This window comes from Calidris pugnax, unplaced genomic scaffold (assembly GCF_001431845.1).
Source record: "Calidris pugnax isolate Ruff unplaced genomic scaffold, ASM143184v1 scaffold24, whole genome shotgun sequence".
NCBI lineage: Eukaryota > Metazoa > Chordata > Aves > Charadriiformes > Scolopacidae > Calidris > Calidris pugnax.
This window is the reverse complement of record NW_015090922.1, coordinates 30,105,149-30,123,372: the sequence shown is the minus strand read 5'-3', so window position 1 is coordinate 30,123,372 and position 18,224 is coordinate 30,105,149. Positions and strand designations below refer to the sequence as shown.

The 18,224-nt window shown below is 45.3% G+C and overlaps 1 protein-coding gene across 1 annotated transcript; it reads right to left on the bottom strand.

Annotated features, from left to right (window-relative positions):
• Window positions 1-14,103: 14,103 nt before the first annotated feature.
• MPC1 (mitochondrial pyruvate carrier 1) lies at window positions 14,104-17,595 on the bottom strand. Its single transcript, XM_014950963.1, has 3 exons — window positions 17,499-17,595; window positions 15,814-15,946; window positions 14,104-15,078 (listed from the first exon to the last, which is right to left on the bottom strand). The coding sequence occupies exons 1-3, from the start codon at window positions 17,539-17,541 to the stop codon at window positions 15,060-15,062; spliced, it is 195 nt and encodes a 64-aa protein (XP_014806449.1). The 5' UTR covers window positions 17,542-17,595; the 3' UTR covers window positions 14,104-15,059.
• Window positions 17,596-18,224: the final 629 nt, after the last annotated feature.

The following is an 18,224-nucleotide window of genomic DNA, read 5'->3' as shown; positions in this document are numbered from 1 at the left end:
TCACCCCAGTTATGCCCCAGACATGGTACCGGTGGGCTGAGGATTTGGGCATCCAACTGCCACCAGTGCAAACAGCCTCAGTGCACCTTGAATTCAGGGCACCTGCTGTGCCCTGCACACCGTCTGTGTGTGAGCAAGCCAGGTGCTTTTCCAGCTGCCAATGGCTGGAGCAGTGAGAAACGGGATTAGCTGTGAAGGCCTTTTTTCATGAGTAAATGTAACACGTATATTAACGTGGAGATTCCCATTGTGACTCTTTGTTAACCTCTGCCCCTGGGAGAAGGGGGATGGTGGAGGCCGTCGCGCTGCCCTGTGTCTCGGCCTGCTCATTCCTAGCAACGCTCTAACCACTGCCTGCTGTGTTCAAACATGGCCACTCCGCATGCATCTTCCCCATCCTGCCCTGTTAGACACTGACCCTCTATACCCTTTGGGGCCATTCCTGCATCTTGACACGTGGCTCAGCTATGGGACTGGACCCAGACAAGCGCCACCGCTTTGGCCCGGGTGGTTTGTGAGGGAAACAAGGCTGGCGGCTAAGGAAAATGGATGCAGCAACGGTGGGGTGTGCCCTGCCTGCTGCTTGGCTGCAAAGTGACAGCAGGCACCGGGGTGGGGTGGGAGAGGAAGATGAGTGATAAGAGCTGTGTAACCTGCTGCTGTGTGAGTGAACCGATAAAAGCCAGGCAGCAGAGCCCTGGATGAGGCCCGTCAAGACAGAAACCTTCCCTTACCTCTCTCCCCTGACATGAGAGGCAAGCTCCCACCCTATTCCCCTCCCCACACTTCTTTTAGGAACAGTTACCCATATGCCTTGTACATTGGCTTTTGGGTGAAATACTTGGACGCAAACTATACCTTTCCAGGCTGATGACAGGCCATCGGTATCTCAGGAAGCTTTAGGTCAAGGCCAAAATTATGAATGGGAGAAACACCTGCAGACACGTCTGTGTGAAAATAGTCAAACAGCAGCAAAATGTCACTCCCTGAGCTGGGCAGCGTGCCCCATACCTTGCAATGACCTGAGCAGGGAGGAGAATGTGTATACAGGAACAACATGACCATGACAGGGGAAGAAAAATGAGAAAAGGCATCAGGGTGTGTATGTGCAACAATCATCTTCCTGGTCCCTGGCATGCCCAGAGGCCCAGCTGGTCCCATCTGGAGTTTGCTGCTCTCTGCTTGGCTTGGTGCTTTGAGAGCTTTGCAGTTGACATGGGCAGGAGGTGGTGAGCAGAGGTCCTTGGTGACCTCCTTCTCCTCAGCAGCTGTCCTAAAGGTGTCAACATGGGAGTGTCATTTGGTGGTGGCTCTGAAGAGAACTGGTTGCTGGCAGGAGCTGCTGTTCCTATACCCTCCCACCCCAAACCAAGAACTGCTTCCTGGAGGATCCTGCCAGTGACTACATTTATGGGGTCCCTCTTCTCTCCTCCCACCTCCCCAGGGCCTTCCTGTGAAGGCAAGGTAGGGAGCAGGGAAACAGCGTTGTCCCGAATGACTGCCAGCTGCCTTCCAATATGTGACCATGACCTGCTGATGGCTTCCGGAGTATTTGTATGTACAACACCATGGCTGTGTCATCAGCCCTATCCCACCATGTTCAGAGGGGGAGAGAGGACTGTGCAGCAGGTGCTCCATGCAGAGGCTGAGGGAGGCTGTGTGTAAGATGTGCAGTTAACCAGGTGCTGGGACCCTAGGGGCTGGCTCTGGGTACGTGCTCTCTGCCTTCAGTAGCTGCCAGTAGCTGCTACATACCATGGTTCCCCAGGGAATGTTTTTTTAAAGACCTAACAGTCTTTGTGGTACTGCAAGTGATCTATGTCACCTCTCTATAGCTCTGAGACCCATGCAATAAGCCTCACATGCCACTTCTTCCCCAGCTTGCCCTCCCCGTGCATCTATAGAAAGGCAGTGCCTTTTTGTTTAAGTTGGACGCTGAAGTGCTAATACCAGGAATTGCTGTGGTGGGGAGCAGGCCAGAGAGGTGTCGCTGGTTGTGCCTCCACAAAAGTCTTCTGCAAGGTCCAGGCATGGAGATCTGGCATAATGCCAGAGAGCATGTTCTCCTCTGGACTCACCCTAATGGCAGTTCCAGACTCAGAGATGTCCAAACAGGCGTTAGATCCCACCTGATGATCTGTTCAAGACCTTCGTAACAGGGGCACATCTCCTGTGCTACCTCCAATGAGCAGTTGTTTTTAAAATCACAGCTGCCTTCTTCACCTCTTTAATTTTCATTTTTGTTATTAAATTTAACTAGATGCAACCAAAAAATTAAGCCTAAAATTTAGAGAAATGTTGTGCATTGCTACAGTCCAGAGAGAGAGAGTGGCACTTTCAGGGGGCAGCTCTTCTTATCTAAGGCAGTTATTTTAGTAAGGGAGAGATTGCTTTCTGCTCTCTGTAGAGGAAGCATGGATGACTAGGTCAGACAAGACACCTAGGTTTCAGTCTGATGAATTAGGGTGATGAACCTCACCATTAACTCTTTTAATATAAATATAGGCAGGGCTAGCCTTTATATACATCTCTCACTAATTTGCATGTATCCACATCTAAATTTGAAGTTAGCTAGAAAAATCTGTGATGTTTTCCTGAAAAATGCATGAATTTAGGCAACTTGCTGAATTGATGTAGTCGGTGGCACAGTTTTAATGAACGTACAAAGACCAGTGTCTGTACCCTTCAGTCTCATAGCTCGATCAGCTGTAAACCTGTAAACCCTTATTCCACAAAAATCAGAGTTCAGTGATTGCTCTGGTCACACTTTAGGGTTCTAATGTCCCATATTCCTCCTCACCTTTGCATTCTTCACCTTTGGAAATGGCGTATTTGAAGGAATATTGCTGAAAGGTGAAAGCCAAGGGTTACAAGAGACCTACTGGGAGCATGGTAGAAAACGTAGAGCTGCTCTGGGGACTTGTCCATTCTACTTGATAAGACCCCCACCTCAGTCCTGCCGCTTGGTGCAAACATCTCACATCAAACAAAGCAGCACCTTCTGAAGCCCACTGAAAGGAAGGGAGCTTACCACTGGAGACAAATGTCCCTCATGTCTGTTGAAAAGAACATGTCCTCTTGAAAATGTGATTATGAACTTCCTTCAACAAGCCTGCATCGCTGACAACAACAGGGAATGGTGATCCAAAAACAAGGAGCAAGGAAGCAAAGGCTGGAAAATGCATCCCCTTTCTTATGCCTCAGTTCAGGAAACCCATTACTTCTAATTTCTCTGACACTTCCCACTCAAAGTCACAGGCCTCTTCAGCAGAGCACACGCTTGGCAACTTGATTACAGCTTCACGGTCATTGTTTCTGCTGTGACTCAAACCTTTCCAGATCCAGTCATCGCTTCTTTAGTGTCACGAAGTGATCTCACTCCTAGATCTCTGATGTAGGGAGCTGAGGCACGCAAAAACCAACTGCAGACTGAAGAGCTGCTTCCTGGAGTGCTTGGCAGGCACCTAGTCACTAGGTGTGTTTGGGGTTCACAGTAACACCAGGAGCTACTGCAAAGCTCTGGAGGGGAAGGTAACAGCCTTTATTGGCTCATCACGGGTAACACAGCAAATGCAAGGAAGTAAGAAACAGCCTTGTGAGCTCATCTCTGTCTGTGGCATCATACATTCTGATGAGGTACCACAGAGGCTTTGCTAACTGATACACTCCCGGTACCTTGCCAAACCTTTGAACCCTTTCCTGTTCCAAACAATAATCTGGCTGAGAATTGACGCTGGTGTTTATCAATTTACAGTATAAGAAACACAAAGTATTAGAGAGGTTACCGATCACACTGCTGGCTTTCTGCTTTGCTCCCAGCTGACCCCTAACATCAAGCACGCGTACAAAAGTACCTTGTACTTGTTGCTTTGCATAGCTTCCTCATTAACAAATACAGTAATTGTTCTAGGATTTTAAGTGATCCCAGGGGCAAGGAGACATGGTCTATCCTAAGGTGTAAGCGAGGACTGTTTGAGACAATCTTGCTATTCCCTTGCCATTGCTACAAGTTAAAAGCTGGAGATCTTTCTGTGTTTAAGCTGTGATCTCGGATCCAGGCAGACTGCCGAGTGACAGGTTAGAGGAGATTAATATCTTACCCTGCCAGGAGACAGCTTGAAGATTCCACAATACCACATGTCCTCTTCAAAGAATGAGAGGCTACTAGTCTCATTTACATCACTCAATACCGCTCTGAGAAAGCATCCCTTCAGTTAATACATATCCCAGGACAAGAAGCATGACATGAGTCTATTCCAACCAACCTATAAGTCAACACCACTAAAAGCAAGTTACAGCACGGTTCTCCCCTGGTTAAGTTATGGGTTAAATGCTTCCAAAATTATTAAATACTATCAAAATTGTAAGTGGCTTGCTTTGTTCCTTTATATATTTCTACACAGTGGACCAAATACAGCCATCATTTAAGTACTTGGAAGTGCTGCCGTAACTGGCGCTGCTTTCTCTTGCACCAAGGGCTGAGTTTGGGCCAGTTATCCCCATACAATAGTTTCACTTAATGAGGAAGACATGACCCAGATTTCAGACGAAATGAATAAACTGAGAATTCCCACGCTGGTTGCCATAGTTACTTGAAACCTACTGTTAAAAAAGGTGGGAAGAGAGGGAGGAGAAGAAAAAGTAGGAAAAGAAGAGAGCAGTATCATGGTCAGGGTTAGGCCATGTGATAGAGGTCATGATGTTGAAGGAGCAGGACCTCAGTGATGACACTCAGGGCAGGTTATCCAGGAAGCCAATATTTCTGCTTCTGGTTGCTACTGGGTTGATCCTATGGACACTGGTTATTTGTAAGTGGTTACCACAGTGACTAAACACAATGCACTGGCAGCTATTGTATCAGCCAAAGCAGAAAGGGATTGGGTGGGGAGAAACAGACTTGACAATTCATTTAATAAAGCAATTGCCTTATTTTAGAACACTGGACTGCTTGCTTTTCTACTTTACAAAGACAGTGAAACTTGCCTTAGTCAATGGGAATTAACATTTTTAGCCTCTGCATAAGATGACAGCAGAAATACTCCAACTCTATAGAAGCAGAACTGCAAACATATTACATTTGGCAACTCCCCTGCCGGGCCGCCGGCCCAACCGGAAGTGACGCGCACCCGTAGGCTTCACCCCCTGGCGGCGGCGGGGCGCCGGGCGCCTGCGCACTGCGGGGGGCAGCGGTGCGGGGCGGTGCGGCCCTCACGGGGGTGGTGGGGGGCCGCGTCCCCGGGGAGCCCCGTGTCGGGCGGGTGGGGGCGAGGTGGGGAGGAAGAAGCGCTTCCCGGCGGAATTGGCTGGTTTCGGTGCGCACGGAAACGTGATTTGCATGAGCTCGGTAGCGCGAGTGGGTGGTTAAATAAGGGGGTTTTGTGTGGGTGCAGAACGGTAACACCGTCGTTATTCACGGATTTGACAGAGTGGGAAGGGACCTCTAGAGACCATCTGGTCCAATCCCCTGCCAAAGCAGGGTTGCCCAGAGCACATCACTCAGGACGGCATCCAGGTGGGTCTTGAAGGTCTCCAGAGAAGGGGACTCCATGACCTCCCTGGGCAGCCTATGAGTTCTTCCTCATATTTGAGTGGAACTTCCTATGTTCCAGCTTGTGCCCGTTGCCCCTTGTCCTATCGCTGGAAACCACTGAAAAGAGTCCGGCTCCATCATCCTTCAACCCACCCTTTAGGAACTTGTAAACATAGATGAGGTCTCCCCTCAGCCTTCTCTTCTCCAGGCTAAAGAGCCCCAGCTCTTTGAGCCTTTCCTCATAAGGGAGGTGCTCTAATCCCTTAATCATCTTGGTTGCCCTACGCTGGACTCTCTCCAGTAGTTCGCTGTCCATTGAACTGGGGAGCCCAGAACTGGATGCATTATTCCAGTTGTGGCCTCACCAGTGCAGAGTAGAGGGGGAGAATGACCTCCCTTGACCTGCTGGCCACACTTCTCCTTATACAGCCCAGGATTCCATTGGCCCTCTTGGCGACAAGGGCACATTGCTGGCTCATGGAGACCCTGCCATCCACCAGGTCTCCCAGATCCTTCTCCTCAGTAGTGCTTTCTAGAAGATCCACCCCTAACCTATATTGGTGCCTGGGGTTCTTCCTCCCCAGGTGCAGGACATTACATTTGCCCTTGTTGACCCTCATTAGGTTCTTCTCTGCCCAGCTCTCCAGCCTGTTCAGGTCATGCTGGATGGCAGCACAGCCCTCTGGAGTGTTGGCCAGCCCTCCCAGTTTGCTATCATCTGCGAACTTGCTGAGGATACACTCTGTCCCCTCATCATTGATGAATATGTTGAACAGGACTGGGGCGAGTATTGACCCCTGGGGGCACACCACTGGTTACAGGCCTCCAACTTGACCCTGCTTCTACCACTCAAACAGCCCTTAGGGCATGATGGCGCTGCGGAGGCAAGGGGTCTGGGGCAGTGGCTAAATCACCCCCAGAGCACAAGTGTCTCCCCGCTGTCACCCCAGTTGTGCCCCAGACATGGTACCGGTGGGCTGAGGATTTGGGCATCCAACTGCCACCAGTGCAAACAGCCTCAGTGCACCTTGAATTCAGGGCACCTGCTGTGCCCTGCACACCGTCTGTGTGTGAGCAAGCCAGGTGCTTTTCCAGCTGCCAATGGCTGGAGCAGTGAGAAACGGGATTAGCTGTGAAGGCCTTTTTTCATGAGTAAATGTAACACGTATATTAACGTGGAGATTCCCATTGTGACTCTTTGTTAACCTCTGCCCCTGGGAGAAGGGGGATGGTGGAGGCCGTCGCGCTGCCCTGTGTCTCGGCCTGCTCATTCCTAGCAACGCTCTAACCACTGCCTGCTGTGTTCAAACATGGCCACTCCGCATGCATCTTCCCCATCCTGCCCTGTTAGACACTGACCCTCTATACCCTTTGGGGCCATTCCTGCATCTTGACACGTGGCTCAGCTATGGGACTGGACCCAGACAAGCGCCACCGCTTTGGCCCGGGTGGTTTGTGAGGGAAACAAGGCTGGCGGCTAAGGAAAATGGATGCAGCAACGGTGGGGTGTGCCCTGCCTGCTGCTTGGCTGCAAAGTGACAGCAGGCACCGGGGTGGGGTGGGAGAGGAAGATGAGTGATAAGAGCTGTGTAACCTGCTGCTGTGTGAGTGAACCGATAAAAGCCAGGCAGCAGAGCCCTGGATGAGGCCCGTCAAGACAGAAACCTTCCCTTACCTCTCTCCCCTGACATGAGAGGCAAGCTCCCACCCTATTCCCCTCCCCACACTTCTTTTAGGAACAGTTACCCATATGCCTTGTACATTGGCTTTTGGGTGAAATACTTGGACGCAAACTATACCTTTCCAGGCTGATAACAGGCCATCGGTATCTCAGGAAGCTTTAGGTCAAGGCCAAAATTATGAATGGGAGAAACACCTGCAGACACGTCTGTGTGAAAATAGTCAAACAGCAGCAAAATGTCACTCCCTGAGCTGGGCAGCGTGCCCCATACCTTGCAATGACCTGAGCAGGGAGGAGAATGTGTATACAGGAACAACATGACCATGACAGGGGAAGAAAAATGAGAAAAGGCATCAGGGTGTGTATGTGCAACAATCATCTTCCTGGTCCCTGGCATGCCCAGAGGCCCAGCTGGTCCCATCTGGAGTTTGCTGCTCTCTGCTTGGCTTGGTGCTTTGAGAGCTTTGCAGTTGACATGGGCAGGAGGTGGTGAGCAGAGGTCCTTGGTGACCTCCTTCTCCTCAGCAGCTGTCCTAAAGGTGTCAACATGGGAGTGTCATTTGGTGGTGGCTCTGAAGAGAACTGGTTGCTGGCAGGAGCTGCTGTTCCTATACCCTCCCACCCCAAACCAAGAACTGCTTCCTGGAGGATCCTGCCAGTGACTACATTTATGGGGTCCCTCTTCTCTCCTCCCACCTCCCCAGGGCCTTCCTGTGAAGGCAAGGTAGGGAGCAGGAAAACAGCGTTGTCCCGAATGACTGCCAGCTGCCTTCCAATATGTGACCATGACCTGCTGATGGCTTCCGGAGTATTTGTATGTACAACACCATGGCTGTGTCATCAGCCCTATCCCACCATGTTCAGAGGGGGAGAGAGGACTGTGCAGCAGGTGCTCCATGCAGAGGCTGAGGGAGGCTGTGTGTAAGATGTGCAGTTAACCAGGTGCTGGGACCCTAGGGGCTGGCTCTGGGTACGTGCTCTCTGCCTTCAGTAGCTGCCAGTAGCTGCTACATACCATGGTTCCCCAGGGAATGTTTTTTTAAAGACCTAACAGTCTTTGTGGTACTGCAAGTGATCTATGTCACCTCTCTATAGCTCTGAGACCCATGCAATAAGCCTCACATGCCACTTCTTCCCCAGCTTGCCCTCCCCGTGCATCTATAGAAAGGCAGTGCCTTTTTGTTTAAGTTGGACGCTGAAGTGCTAATACCAGGAATTGCTGTGGTGGGGAGCAGGCCAGAGAGGTGTCGCTGGTTGTGCCTCCACAAAAGTCTTCTGCAAGGTCCAGGCATGGAGATCTGGCATAATGCCAGAGAGCATGTTCTCCTCTGGACTCACCCTAATGGCAGTTCCAGACTCAGAGATGTCCAAACAGGCGTTAGATCCCACCTGATGATCTGTTCAAGACCTTCGTAACAGGGGCACATCTCCTGTGCTACCTCCAATGAGCAGTTGTTTTTAAAATCACAGCTGCCTTCTTCACCTCTTTAATTTTCATTTTTGTTATTAAATTTAACTAGATGCAGCCAAAAAATTAAGCCTAAAATTTAGAGAAATGTTGTGCATTGCTACAGTCCAGAGAGAGAGAGTGGCACTTTCAGGGGGCAGCTCTTCTTATCTAAGGCAGTTATTTTAGTAAGGGAGAGATTGCTTTCTGCTCTCTGTAGAGGAAGCATGGATGACTAGGTCAGACAAGACACCTAGGTTTCAGTCTGATGAATTAGGGTGATGAACCTCACCATTAACTCTTTTAATATAAATATAGGCAGGGCTAGCCTTTATATACATCTCTCACTAATTTGCATGTATCCACATCTAAATTTGAAGTTAGCTAGAAAAATCTGTGATGTTTTCCTGAAAAATGCATGAATTTAGGCAACTTGCTGAATTGATGTAGTCGGTGGCACAGTTTTAATGAACGTACAAAGACCAGTGTCTGTACCCTTCAGTCTCATAGCTCGATCAGCTGTAAACCTGTAAACCCTTATTCCACAAAAATCAGAGTTCAGTGATTGCTCTGGTCACACTTTAGGGTTCTAATGTCCCATATTCCTCCTCACCTTTGCATTCTTCACCTTTGGAAATGGCGTATTTGAAGGAATATTGCTGAAAGGTGAAAGCCAAGGGTTACAAGAGACCTACTGGGAGCATGGTAGAAAACGTAGAGCTGCTCTGGGGACTTGTCCATTCTACTTGATAAGACCCCCACCTCAGTCCTGCCGCTTGGTGCAAACATCTCACATCAAACAAAGCAGCACCTTCTGAAGCCCACTGAAAGGAAGGGAGCTTACCACTGGAGACAAATGTCCCTCATGTCTGTTGAAAAGAACATGTCCTCTTGAAAATGTGATTATGAACTTCCTTCAACAAGCCTGCATCGCTGACAACAACAGGGAATGGTGATCCAAAAACAAGGAGCAAGGAAGCAAAGGCTGGAAAATGCATCCCCTTTCTTATGCCTCAGTTCAGGAAACCCATTACTTCTAATTTCTCTGACACTTCCCACTCAAAGTCACAGGCCTCTTCAGCAGAGCACACGCTTGGCAACTTGATTACAGCTTCACGGTCATTGTTTCTGCTGTGACTCAAACCTTTCCAGATCCAGTCATCGCTTCTTTAGTGTCACGAAGTGATCTCACTCCTAGATCTCTGATGTAGGGAGCTGAGGCACGCAAAAACCAACTGCAGACTGAAGAGCTGCTTCCTGGAGTGCTTGGCAGGCACCTAGTCACTAGGTGTGTTTGGGGTTCACAGTAACACCAGGAGCTACTGCAAAGCTCTGGAGGGGAAGGTAACAGCCTTTATTGGCTCATCACGGGTAACACAGCAAATGCAAGGAAGTAAGAAACAGCCTTGTGAGCTCATCTCTGTCTGTGGCATCATACATTCTGATGAGGTACCACAGAGGCTTTGCTAACTGATACACTCCCGGTACCTTGCCAAACCTTTGAACCCTTTCCTGTTCCAAACAATAATCTGGCTGAGAATTGACGCTGGTGTTTATCAATTTACAGTATAAGAAACACAAAGTATTAGAGAGGTTACCGATCACACTGCTGGCTTTCTGCTTTGCTCCCAGCTGACCCCTAACATCAAGCACGCGTACAAAAGTACCTTGTACTTGTTGCTTTGCATAGCTTCCTCATTAACAAATACAGTAATTGTTCTAGGATTTTAAGTGATCCCAGGGGCAAGGAGACATGGTCTATCCTAAGGTGTAAGCGAGGACTGTTTGAGACAATCTTGCTATTCCCTTGCCATTGCTACAAGTTAAAAGCTGGAGATCTTTCTGTGTTTAAGCTGTGATCTCGGATCCAGGCAGACTGCCGAGTGACAGGTTAGAGGAGATTAATATCTTACCCTGCCAGGAGACAGCTTGAAGATTCCACAATACCACATGTCCTCTTCAAAGAATGAGAGGCTACTAGTCTCATTTACATCACTCAATACCGCTCTGAGAAAGCATCCCTTCAGTTAATACATATCCCAGGACAAGAAGCATGACATGAGTCTATTCCAACCAACCTATAAGTCAACACCACTAAAAGCAAGTTACAGCACGGTTCTCCCCTGGTTAAGTTATGGGTTAAATGCTTCCAAAATTATTAAATACTATCAAAATTGTAAGTGGCTTGCTTTGTTCCTTTATATATTTCTACACAGTGGACCAAATACAGCCATCATTTAAGTACTTGGAAGTGCTGCCGTAACTGGCGCTGCTTTCTCTTGCACCAAGGGCTGAGTTTGGGCCAGTTATCCCCATACAATAGTTTCACTTAATGAGGAAGACATGACCCAGATTTCAGACGAAATGAATAAACTGAGAATTCCCACGCTGGTTGCCATAGTTACTTGAAACCTACTGTTAAAAAAGGTGGGAAGAGAGGGAGGAGAAGAAAAAGTAGGAAAAGAAGAGAGCAGTATCATGGTCAGGGTTAGGCCATGTGATAGAGGTCATGATGTTGAAGGAGCAGGACCTCAGTGATGACACTCAGGGCAGGTTATCCAGGAAGCCAATATTTCTGCTTCTGGTTGCTACTGGGTTGATCCTATGGACACTGGTTATTTGTAAGTGGTTACCACAGTGACTAAACACAATGCACTGGCAGCGTGGTTACCACAGTGACTAAACACAATGCACATTATTGTATCAGCCAAAGCAGAAAGGGATTGGGTGGGGAGAAACAGACTTGACAATTCATTTAATAAAGCAATTGCCTTATTTTAGAACACTGGACTGCTTGCTTTTCTACTTTACAAAGACAGTGAAACTTGCCTTAGTCAATGGGAATTAACATTTTTAGCCTCTGCATAAGATGACAGCAGAAATACTCCAACTCTATAGAAGCAGAACTGCAAACATATTACATTTGGCAGCCAGCACTGTTCTTCCCCAAATGCAGACAGGATCAAAGTATTCTGTGAGATATAGGCTAAAAAGCTAAGAGAGCTAGTAGCTATGCTTGTGAATCTTTCCTACGTTACCATTTTATATTGTTGGTAGTCTGTGACGTTAGCATGAAGAACAGGCCTTATTCATAAAAGGCTTTGTGCTAAGCCCACCAACAAACATATCACACTAGTAGGCTTTTTATTACTCTTCTCTCTCTCATCTTTTTCCTGCTCTTCTCAACTCAGTTCACTTCCTTATAAGTGGCACGTGAAGCAATGCCATGTGTCTGCACCTGCAGCAGTGTAATACTGCCAGTTCAGGTACGCTGCAAGCACATACAGTTGAAGTAAATACATTTGATGCCCTACATGAGTTGGACCATAATATAGTTCGTATCAGCATTCGAATGAGAGCTCAGGGAAGGCACTGGAGTAGCTGGAAGACTGTTCTAATCTGAAATGGAATTTTCTAAACACTTTACTTCAATGCCAAAACCCTGTCTTAGGTCCCAAGGAGCAAACTCTCCCTTTCTTGCTGCCTTCTCTCAGTCTGTAAGCTTATTTAGACTTTTTTTTGTGTGTCCCTTTTTTCCCCCTCAGTTCTTTACATTGCTGTCCTTGCTCAGATGGCACCATTGTGCTTTGTACAGAGAACAAAAGATAACCCACAATGCTATGGAGAACTACATTTTACTAAGAATGTGCCAGCAAGAGCTGGCAGGCTGTGTTTGCAGTACCACGGCTAAGAGTTTTCGCTGTCATTAGAGTAGGGAAAGCTCACTTCTTCATGCAGCAACCATAGAAGCAAAATGGAAAAAAATAAAACACTGTAAATAGCAGCATTAGCTTAAATGATTATATAACATGAGACAGCTGTGGGAGGTTGAACAAAATTCACTACAGGTAGCTGTTACTACCCTCATTAAAGAAGCCTGGCAATAATTTCTTCTGACTCCACAATTATGGTTATTGCTTTCTGCCCATTTAGTACTGTGCTACCAAATGACCTCTACATTTGAATCATCAATCAGGAAGCTTCCAGATCAAGGACACTTAATCTTACAACAGCAGAAGAGGCTATTTTAATGCTGTAGTAAGTTACAGTCTAAGTCTCCCCTTGAAGAAGTGGGTCAAGGTATCTCTCGAGCTCAAACTGGAAAGGAAGCAGGAATCAAAAAAAAGGAGTGAGTGCTTAGCTGGTGCTGTCTCCCACCTGAATTCCTAAGGGTGTCACATTCCTTAGCAGCAGCCTAGCAGCACTTGCTCAGAAAGGTGAGAAATTCTTTTCTGTCTGAAAACATGAAAGAAGATGGCAGCTGACACTGCAGCAAGACAGGAAAGGCCACGTGGTTGCCAGTCTTACTGTGGTGGAACTGGAGCAGGACACACAGGACAGTGCCTGGGACCAGAGCGGCACAGGTTTCTAGTGGCAGGACACATCCTACATCTGAAAAGTTATTAGGATTAAAGCAAGCTGTGAAATTAAAACCAAATAACTATTCCAGAATAACACGTAGAGACAAGCCCTCTAATCTTAGAAATCAAATGCAAACACTGAGTTCTAATTTTGGATTATTCTTAATCAGTTAAGCTGGCATAGCCCCATTTTTTTATTCAATGCTACCTGAGGTGGGGGGTGGGGGGGAGAAAGCCATTAGCTCTATTAAGATATTCAGACTCAATACAAAAATCACCAGTCTCTTTAAATTGTTCTTTTTGGACTATCCCAGACAGTACCATCCCCAAATGGTTATATTCCAATGTTTCAGTATTTTGTGAGAGGATTTTCCTCCTTTCTCCTCCTTAAGATCCTCCCACACACACCACTTTTTAAAGGAAGAAATAGTATGTAAATGGCTTGCTGAATAGTGGTCTGAAGGACGCAGGTCACAAGCCACTTGGTGGCACTCTGCCCATACAAATATTTTTTGTCACTAGGTAGACTGACAGACTGCAGAACATCCACCTCAGGCCTGAGTTCCCCATCCCAGACTGGGCCCTGTCCCTTCAAGTCTCTTCCCCTTTCTGTAGAGGCCTCTGTGGACTGCAGGAAGCATCCCTGGTTTAAAACCTAATCAAAGCAAGCACGGCATGCCCTGTAAGCCCCTTTCTCTTATGCCAGTTACAAAATTTAGCCATCACGCAACTGGGAACACATTATCATCCTAGGATTAAAGCAAGTCTTTTAATTGAGCATCTTATAATTGCTAGAAGACAATAAGTAATATTTGCTCAGCTGCATAGTAAGAGCTCTGAATTCAACCCTGCCTATCATGGCAGGAATACTCAGTCAGGTACCCACCTCTCTCTTTCCAGGAGGGGGAGAAGTGCTAGGTATTAGGATCGTGAAAACACATGCCCGAACTCAGGACATTCAAAGGATACATACATACATTTACTTTTCCAGCCTGTTTTTGCTTTGTGCTGTTACAGTAATAAAGTGAGACTCCATATGAAAACTTCACTTCAGGATCTGGTATCACAGTACGATAAACAGAACTTTTCAAAATGTTGAAGGGATTTATTGCCATTTGGAACATGTTTATTGTTCAAAAACACTGCACTGAAATAAAACCCATCACATACATTCTTTGTCATCTTTACAGCATTGTAACTTTCAGGCAGGTCATGAAGTCAAAAAACTGCTGAAAGGCACCTTGTGTCCTTCAGACTCCAAACAAGTTTTTGCTTATATAAGTATTACATACATCTAGAACAACTCAAACAGTAGGAAAAAAAATAAAATCCATTTAGAACTTCTTAAAGAACAGTATCAGACTTTGTTGCCTTCCTTCATTCAGTGCTATGCTTTTGATTTTCCAAGTCTTCTTTAAATAATGTGCGACTTAAAAATGTATGTTAATGAAGTCTCTTTACTGAGACAAGGCATGCAATAAGGGAAGAGGGATAGCTGGTCACTTCCAGGCTGCCCATCTACACATTTGTTCTTGTAGATTAGCAAACCACTACTTAAATTAATAAAAAAAAAGGAGACATCATAGGAATGAATGCACCCAAGTTAAATGGCTTTTAAGAATGTTAATACATAGCGATGTTAAAACAGTGATACCACCTACAGTTCTGTTATACCGACCTCTGTTCATATTGATTTGAAAGCAAGTTTTGTCAAACCATCACAGGCCACTTTTGTAGACTCAGATAAAAAAAGTTGGTTTTCAAATATTGCTTGTTATTTGGATGACTAACTTTATTAAAAGGGTAGTTATTAAGGACCTGTAAGGCAGCAAGACTTTAAATGCAATGGTTTACATTGCTGAAGAGTACTTTTTAAAAGGCATGATAAAAAAATTGTAGAAGAATTCTTGGTGGGGTCATATTCTGAATAGGTGTTTCTGTTTTACCCCATCATAATTGTCACAGCAACTGTAGATGGCAAGTCTTCCTTGGTTGTAATTCGGGATGAACACATTCCCTGGCATATTTCAAGTTAGATATTTAGTTCTTTTTCTCCATCCTGCCAAGAGAAGAACAGCTTTTTTAAGAGTAAATAATGAACTGCAATTGCTATAAAAGAATCTGGACTTATTAGTAGAACTTTGGGAATGAAGAACATTTGGCCAATTATTTATGCAAAGTCAGGTCCACTTGCAGCTTTGCTCACTCATTTTTTAATTCAGGAGGCTTCATCCTCCCATTGCTCCACAGAGATTTCTTGGAGCAGAAGAGAGAAAAGCCCTCATCCTGACTCATCGGGATTACCTGGGGCAGTGTCTGTGCTACTTGCTACACAACAAGTGTGAGACTGCTTGCGGTCTGTTCCTTGGTCACACTCAGTTGGATCTAGCCCAGTGAGGTTTTGCATGATTTCTCTTTCAGACATACAACCCCTTCACAGTTTTATGGATGTTTCCATCTCAGGAATTACTGAGACAGACACATGTAGATTAATCAACATTATACATGAAACAAACCCCAAAACAGCCAGCAGCTGCTGAAAGCCCCATCTACATCCATGACCATATGGGGTTTCAGCCTTTTCCATGTTCACCTCTCAGAAGCCTCAAAGGAGGTGTAAGGGAACAAGTCATAGTTCAGCCTACTGACAAGAAGCTTGCTAAAAGGTTTGCAAAAGGTAATGAAGTTAACCAAGTCCAGAAACCACGCAGGTGTTTGCACTACAGTTAAAAGCCACTAAGAGTATTCCAAGAGCCATCAATTTATGACTTCCCCTTTTTAAAGTGTGACTTGCCTGTATTTGATCAGTCGTCCTCCTTGAATAAGTTGTGCAACTTCATTAGTGAAGTGGCATGCAAAAAGAAGCCAGTTCCTTGGCTGCACTTTGTACGCAAATCTCATGAAAGTCAAGGAGTAACAACACAGTGCTGCAAAACATGACAGGTAACATTAGTAGATTATTTTTTTAATACCTGCATTTTGCTGAGGCATAGTTTTCATACTAGTAGAATGTAATAACAAGTAGAATGCTTCTCACTGCATTTAAGTTTTCCAGTGCAGGAAAACGCACAACAGTGCTCAATTTTGCTATACAAAACAAAAAAATCTACAGGGCTGCAGCTTTCCACGAAATCCTCATTTTCCTCCTACACTTCCCTGTGATGCAACTGAAGCCTTTTTAGTTTAGGTCATAAGCTCTCTCAGCCAGAGAATAAGAGCTAATCTCAATGAGACATGTCCTATACAGTAATTCTGACGATTTGTAGGACAATATTTTTAAAAATACTAATTAAATATAGTTTTTGCTGGGAACATTCTAAAATGGACTTTAAGAGAAGGAGGTTTCCATCCCCAAGAAATCATGAACACTCAGAAGCATAAAGCTTTGTTACTTGCTTTGCAGTAAGACAAGAAACATTTTCAATCTACTCTCCTATCATAACTGCATTTAAATACAGGAAATCATAACCCAAAAAGTCACTAGTTTTGTGAAGTTCTGACAGGATTAAAAAAAATTTTAAAACCCAGGAAATTAATTTTTCAAGGAAAACAACCTTTTTTAAAGTACAGAACCTAGAAGATGGAAAAAATATTTGTACACACCACCCTATACTTGTAAAAATTAAAAAAGTGTCTCAACTTTGCTGAGCTGGGTAGCTGCCACCAAAGCAATATTTGCAAAATAGTTTTACTATACCAGAGACTATTTGAACTAGTTTTCCATCTTAAAGAAGCTGATAAAGCAACCGAATTTCTCTAAGCAGAACCTAGTGAGCATGAGGCTATAAATTTCCATAGCCCAAAGGTATTTTTCTTAGGGGAGAAGAATTACTCAGAATTAAGTTAATAACCGAGTTAAGAGACATCATGCCAAAATTAAGCAAATAAATTAAAGCTACCAGATTTATGATCCTAGAGAAGTATTTGAATAATAAAATACAGAGACAGACATCTAGGCAAAAACTACGCATGTTCTAAAAAGGTGGAAAAAATATTGCTTATGCATTTAAACAGAAGATCTCACACATTAAGAGCCACAGTACTCGCGTGGGTAACTGCTTTGCAAGGAGTTAACCTCCCTCAGTTGCCTTTTGCACCCTGCAGACCAAAAGCATTACCATTTCTCCACTTTGTCAGTGTTGATATTTAAGTCTCACAGTAACCACAAGGTATCATTGTTCTTGATACAAAGAATAAAGTTGTGTAAAGAGAGGCATTCTGAACAAGCGCATGAGGTTGTGTAAGACACCAAAACAATTATACTTCAGGAGCCAGTATGCTGACCAAAACTGCTAAGACTCAAGACCGGCTCCCTCTCCCCAAATTACTGAGATCTTAAAAGAGATCTCTACAACTTTTTGGTACCTCATTTTTTTTAAGGGGCCTCTGAAGTTATATAGCAAGATACCTGACATCTGTATCTGCTTTGATCACAAGTTTGCAAGCAACTAATAATATATCACTGCTTGAAGGCCTTACCAAATGTCATTCGGCCGCTAATGATTTCTGGAGATTTCTTCATGTCATTAATAGCAGCAACAGGAAGTCCCCAGTTGGCAACTGGCCCCCAAAAGTGCTGTAAAGAGGGAAACGGAAAACAAAGTTACATACAAACACAGACCTCCTTCAGTATTCTTATAGTTAATAATGTAGTTAATTCCTATAGTTCTTCCTTAGCCACACAAAGCTTCAGAGGACAGGGTTAAGGGGAAAAATTTCAAGTTAAGGCAGGGACTACTTTTGATGTAAGGGAGACAACTAAACCCTTCTTATAGCAGGATCTAGTCTTCAGGAGGAAAGGATGGAGAACCCACTCTGAATCTTTTGGTAGACTGGAAAGGAACTATTGCAAGACTATTGAAATGCAGTTTTGTGTAATTACACCTCAGCCATCATTAAGCAGTCTGTTGGTCTAGTCATAATCTGAGATTTACAACCCACTTCCAAGCAGGGAATTAGCATTCATCTCTTTCAAATAAGGCTCCTCAATCAAAGTGAAGTGAAAACACAAGGACTTGCTGAAGCGAAGAACTGGAACTGTTTTCATGTTGTGCTCAGAATGAAGAAATGCTCAGCAACCATCTTCTTCCAAGTGCTTACACCATTTCTTTGAAAGAACAGCACCACGCAACCAAATCAAATTGTTACCTAGAGCTTCCTCTGCAATTGCTGAAACAACTTATTGCTGAGCTTCAGGTAGTCACT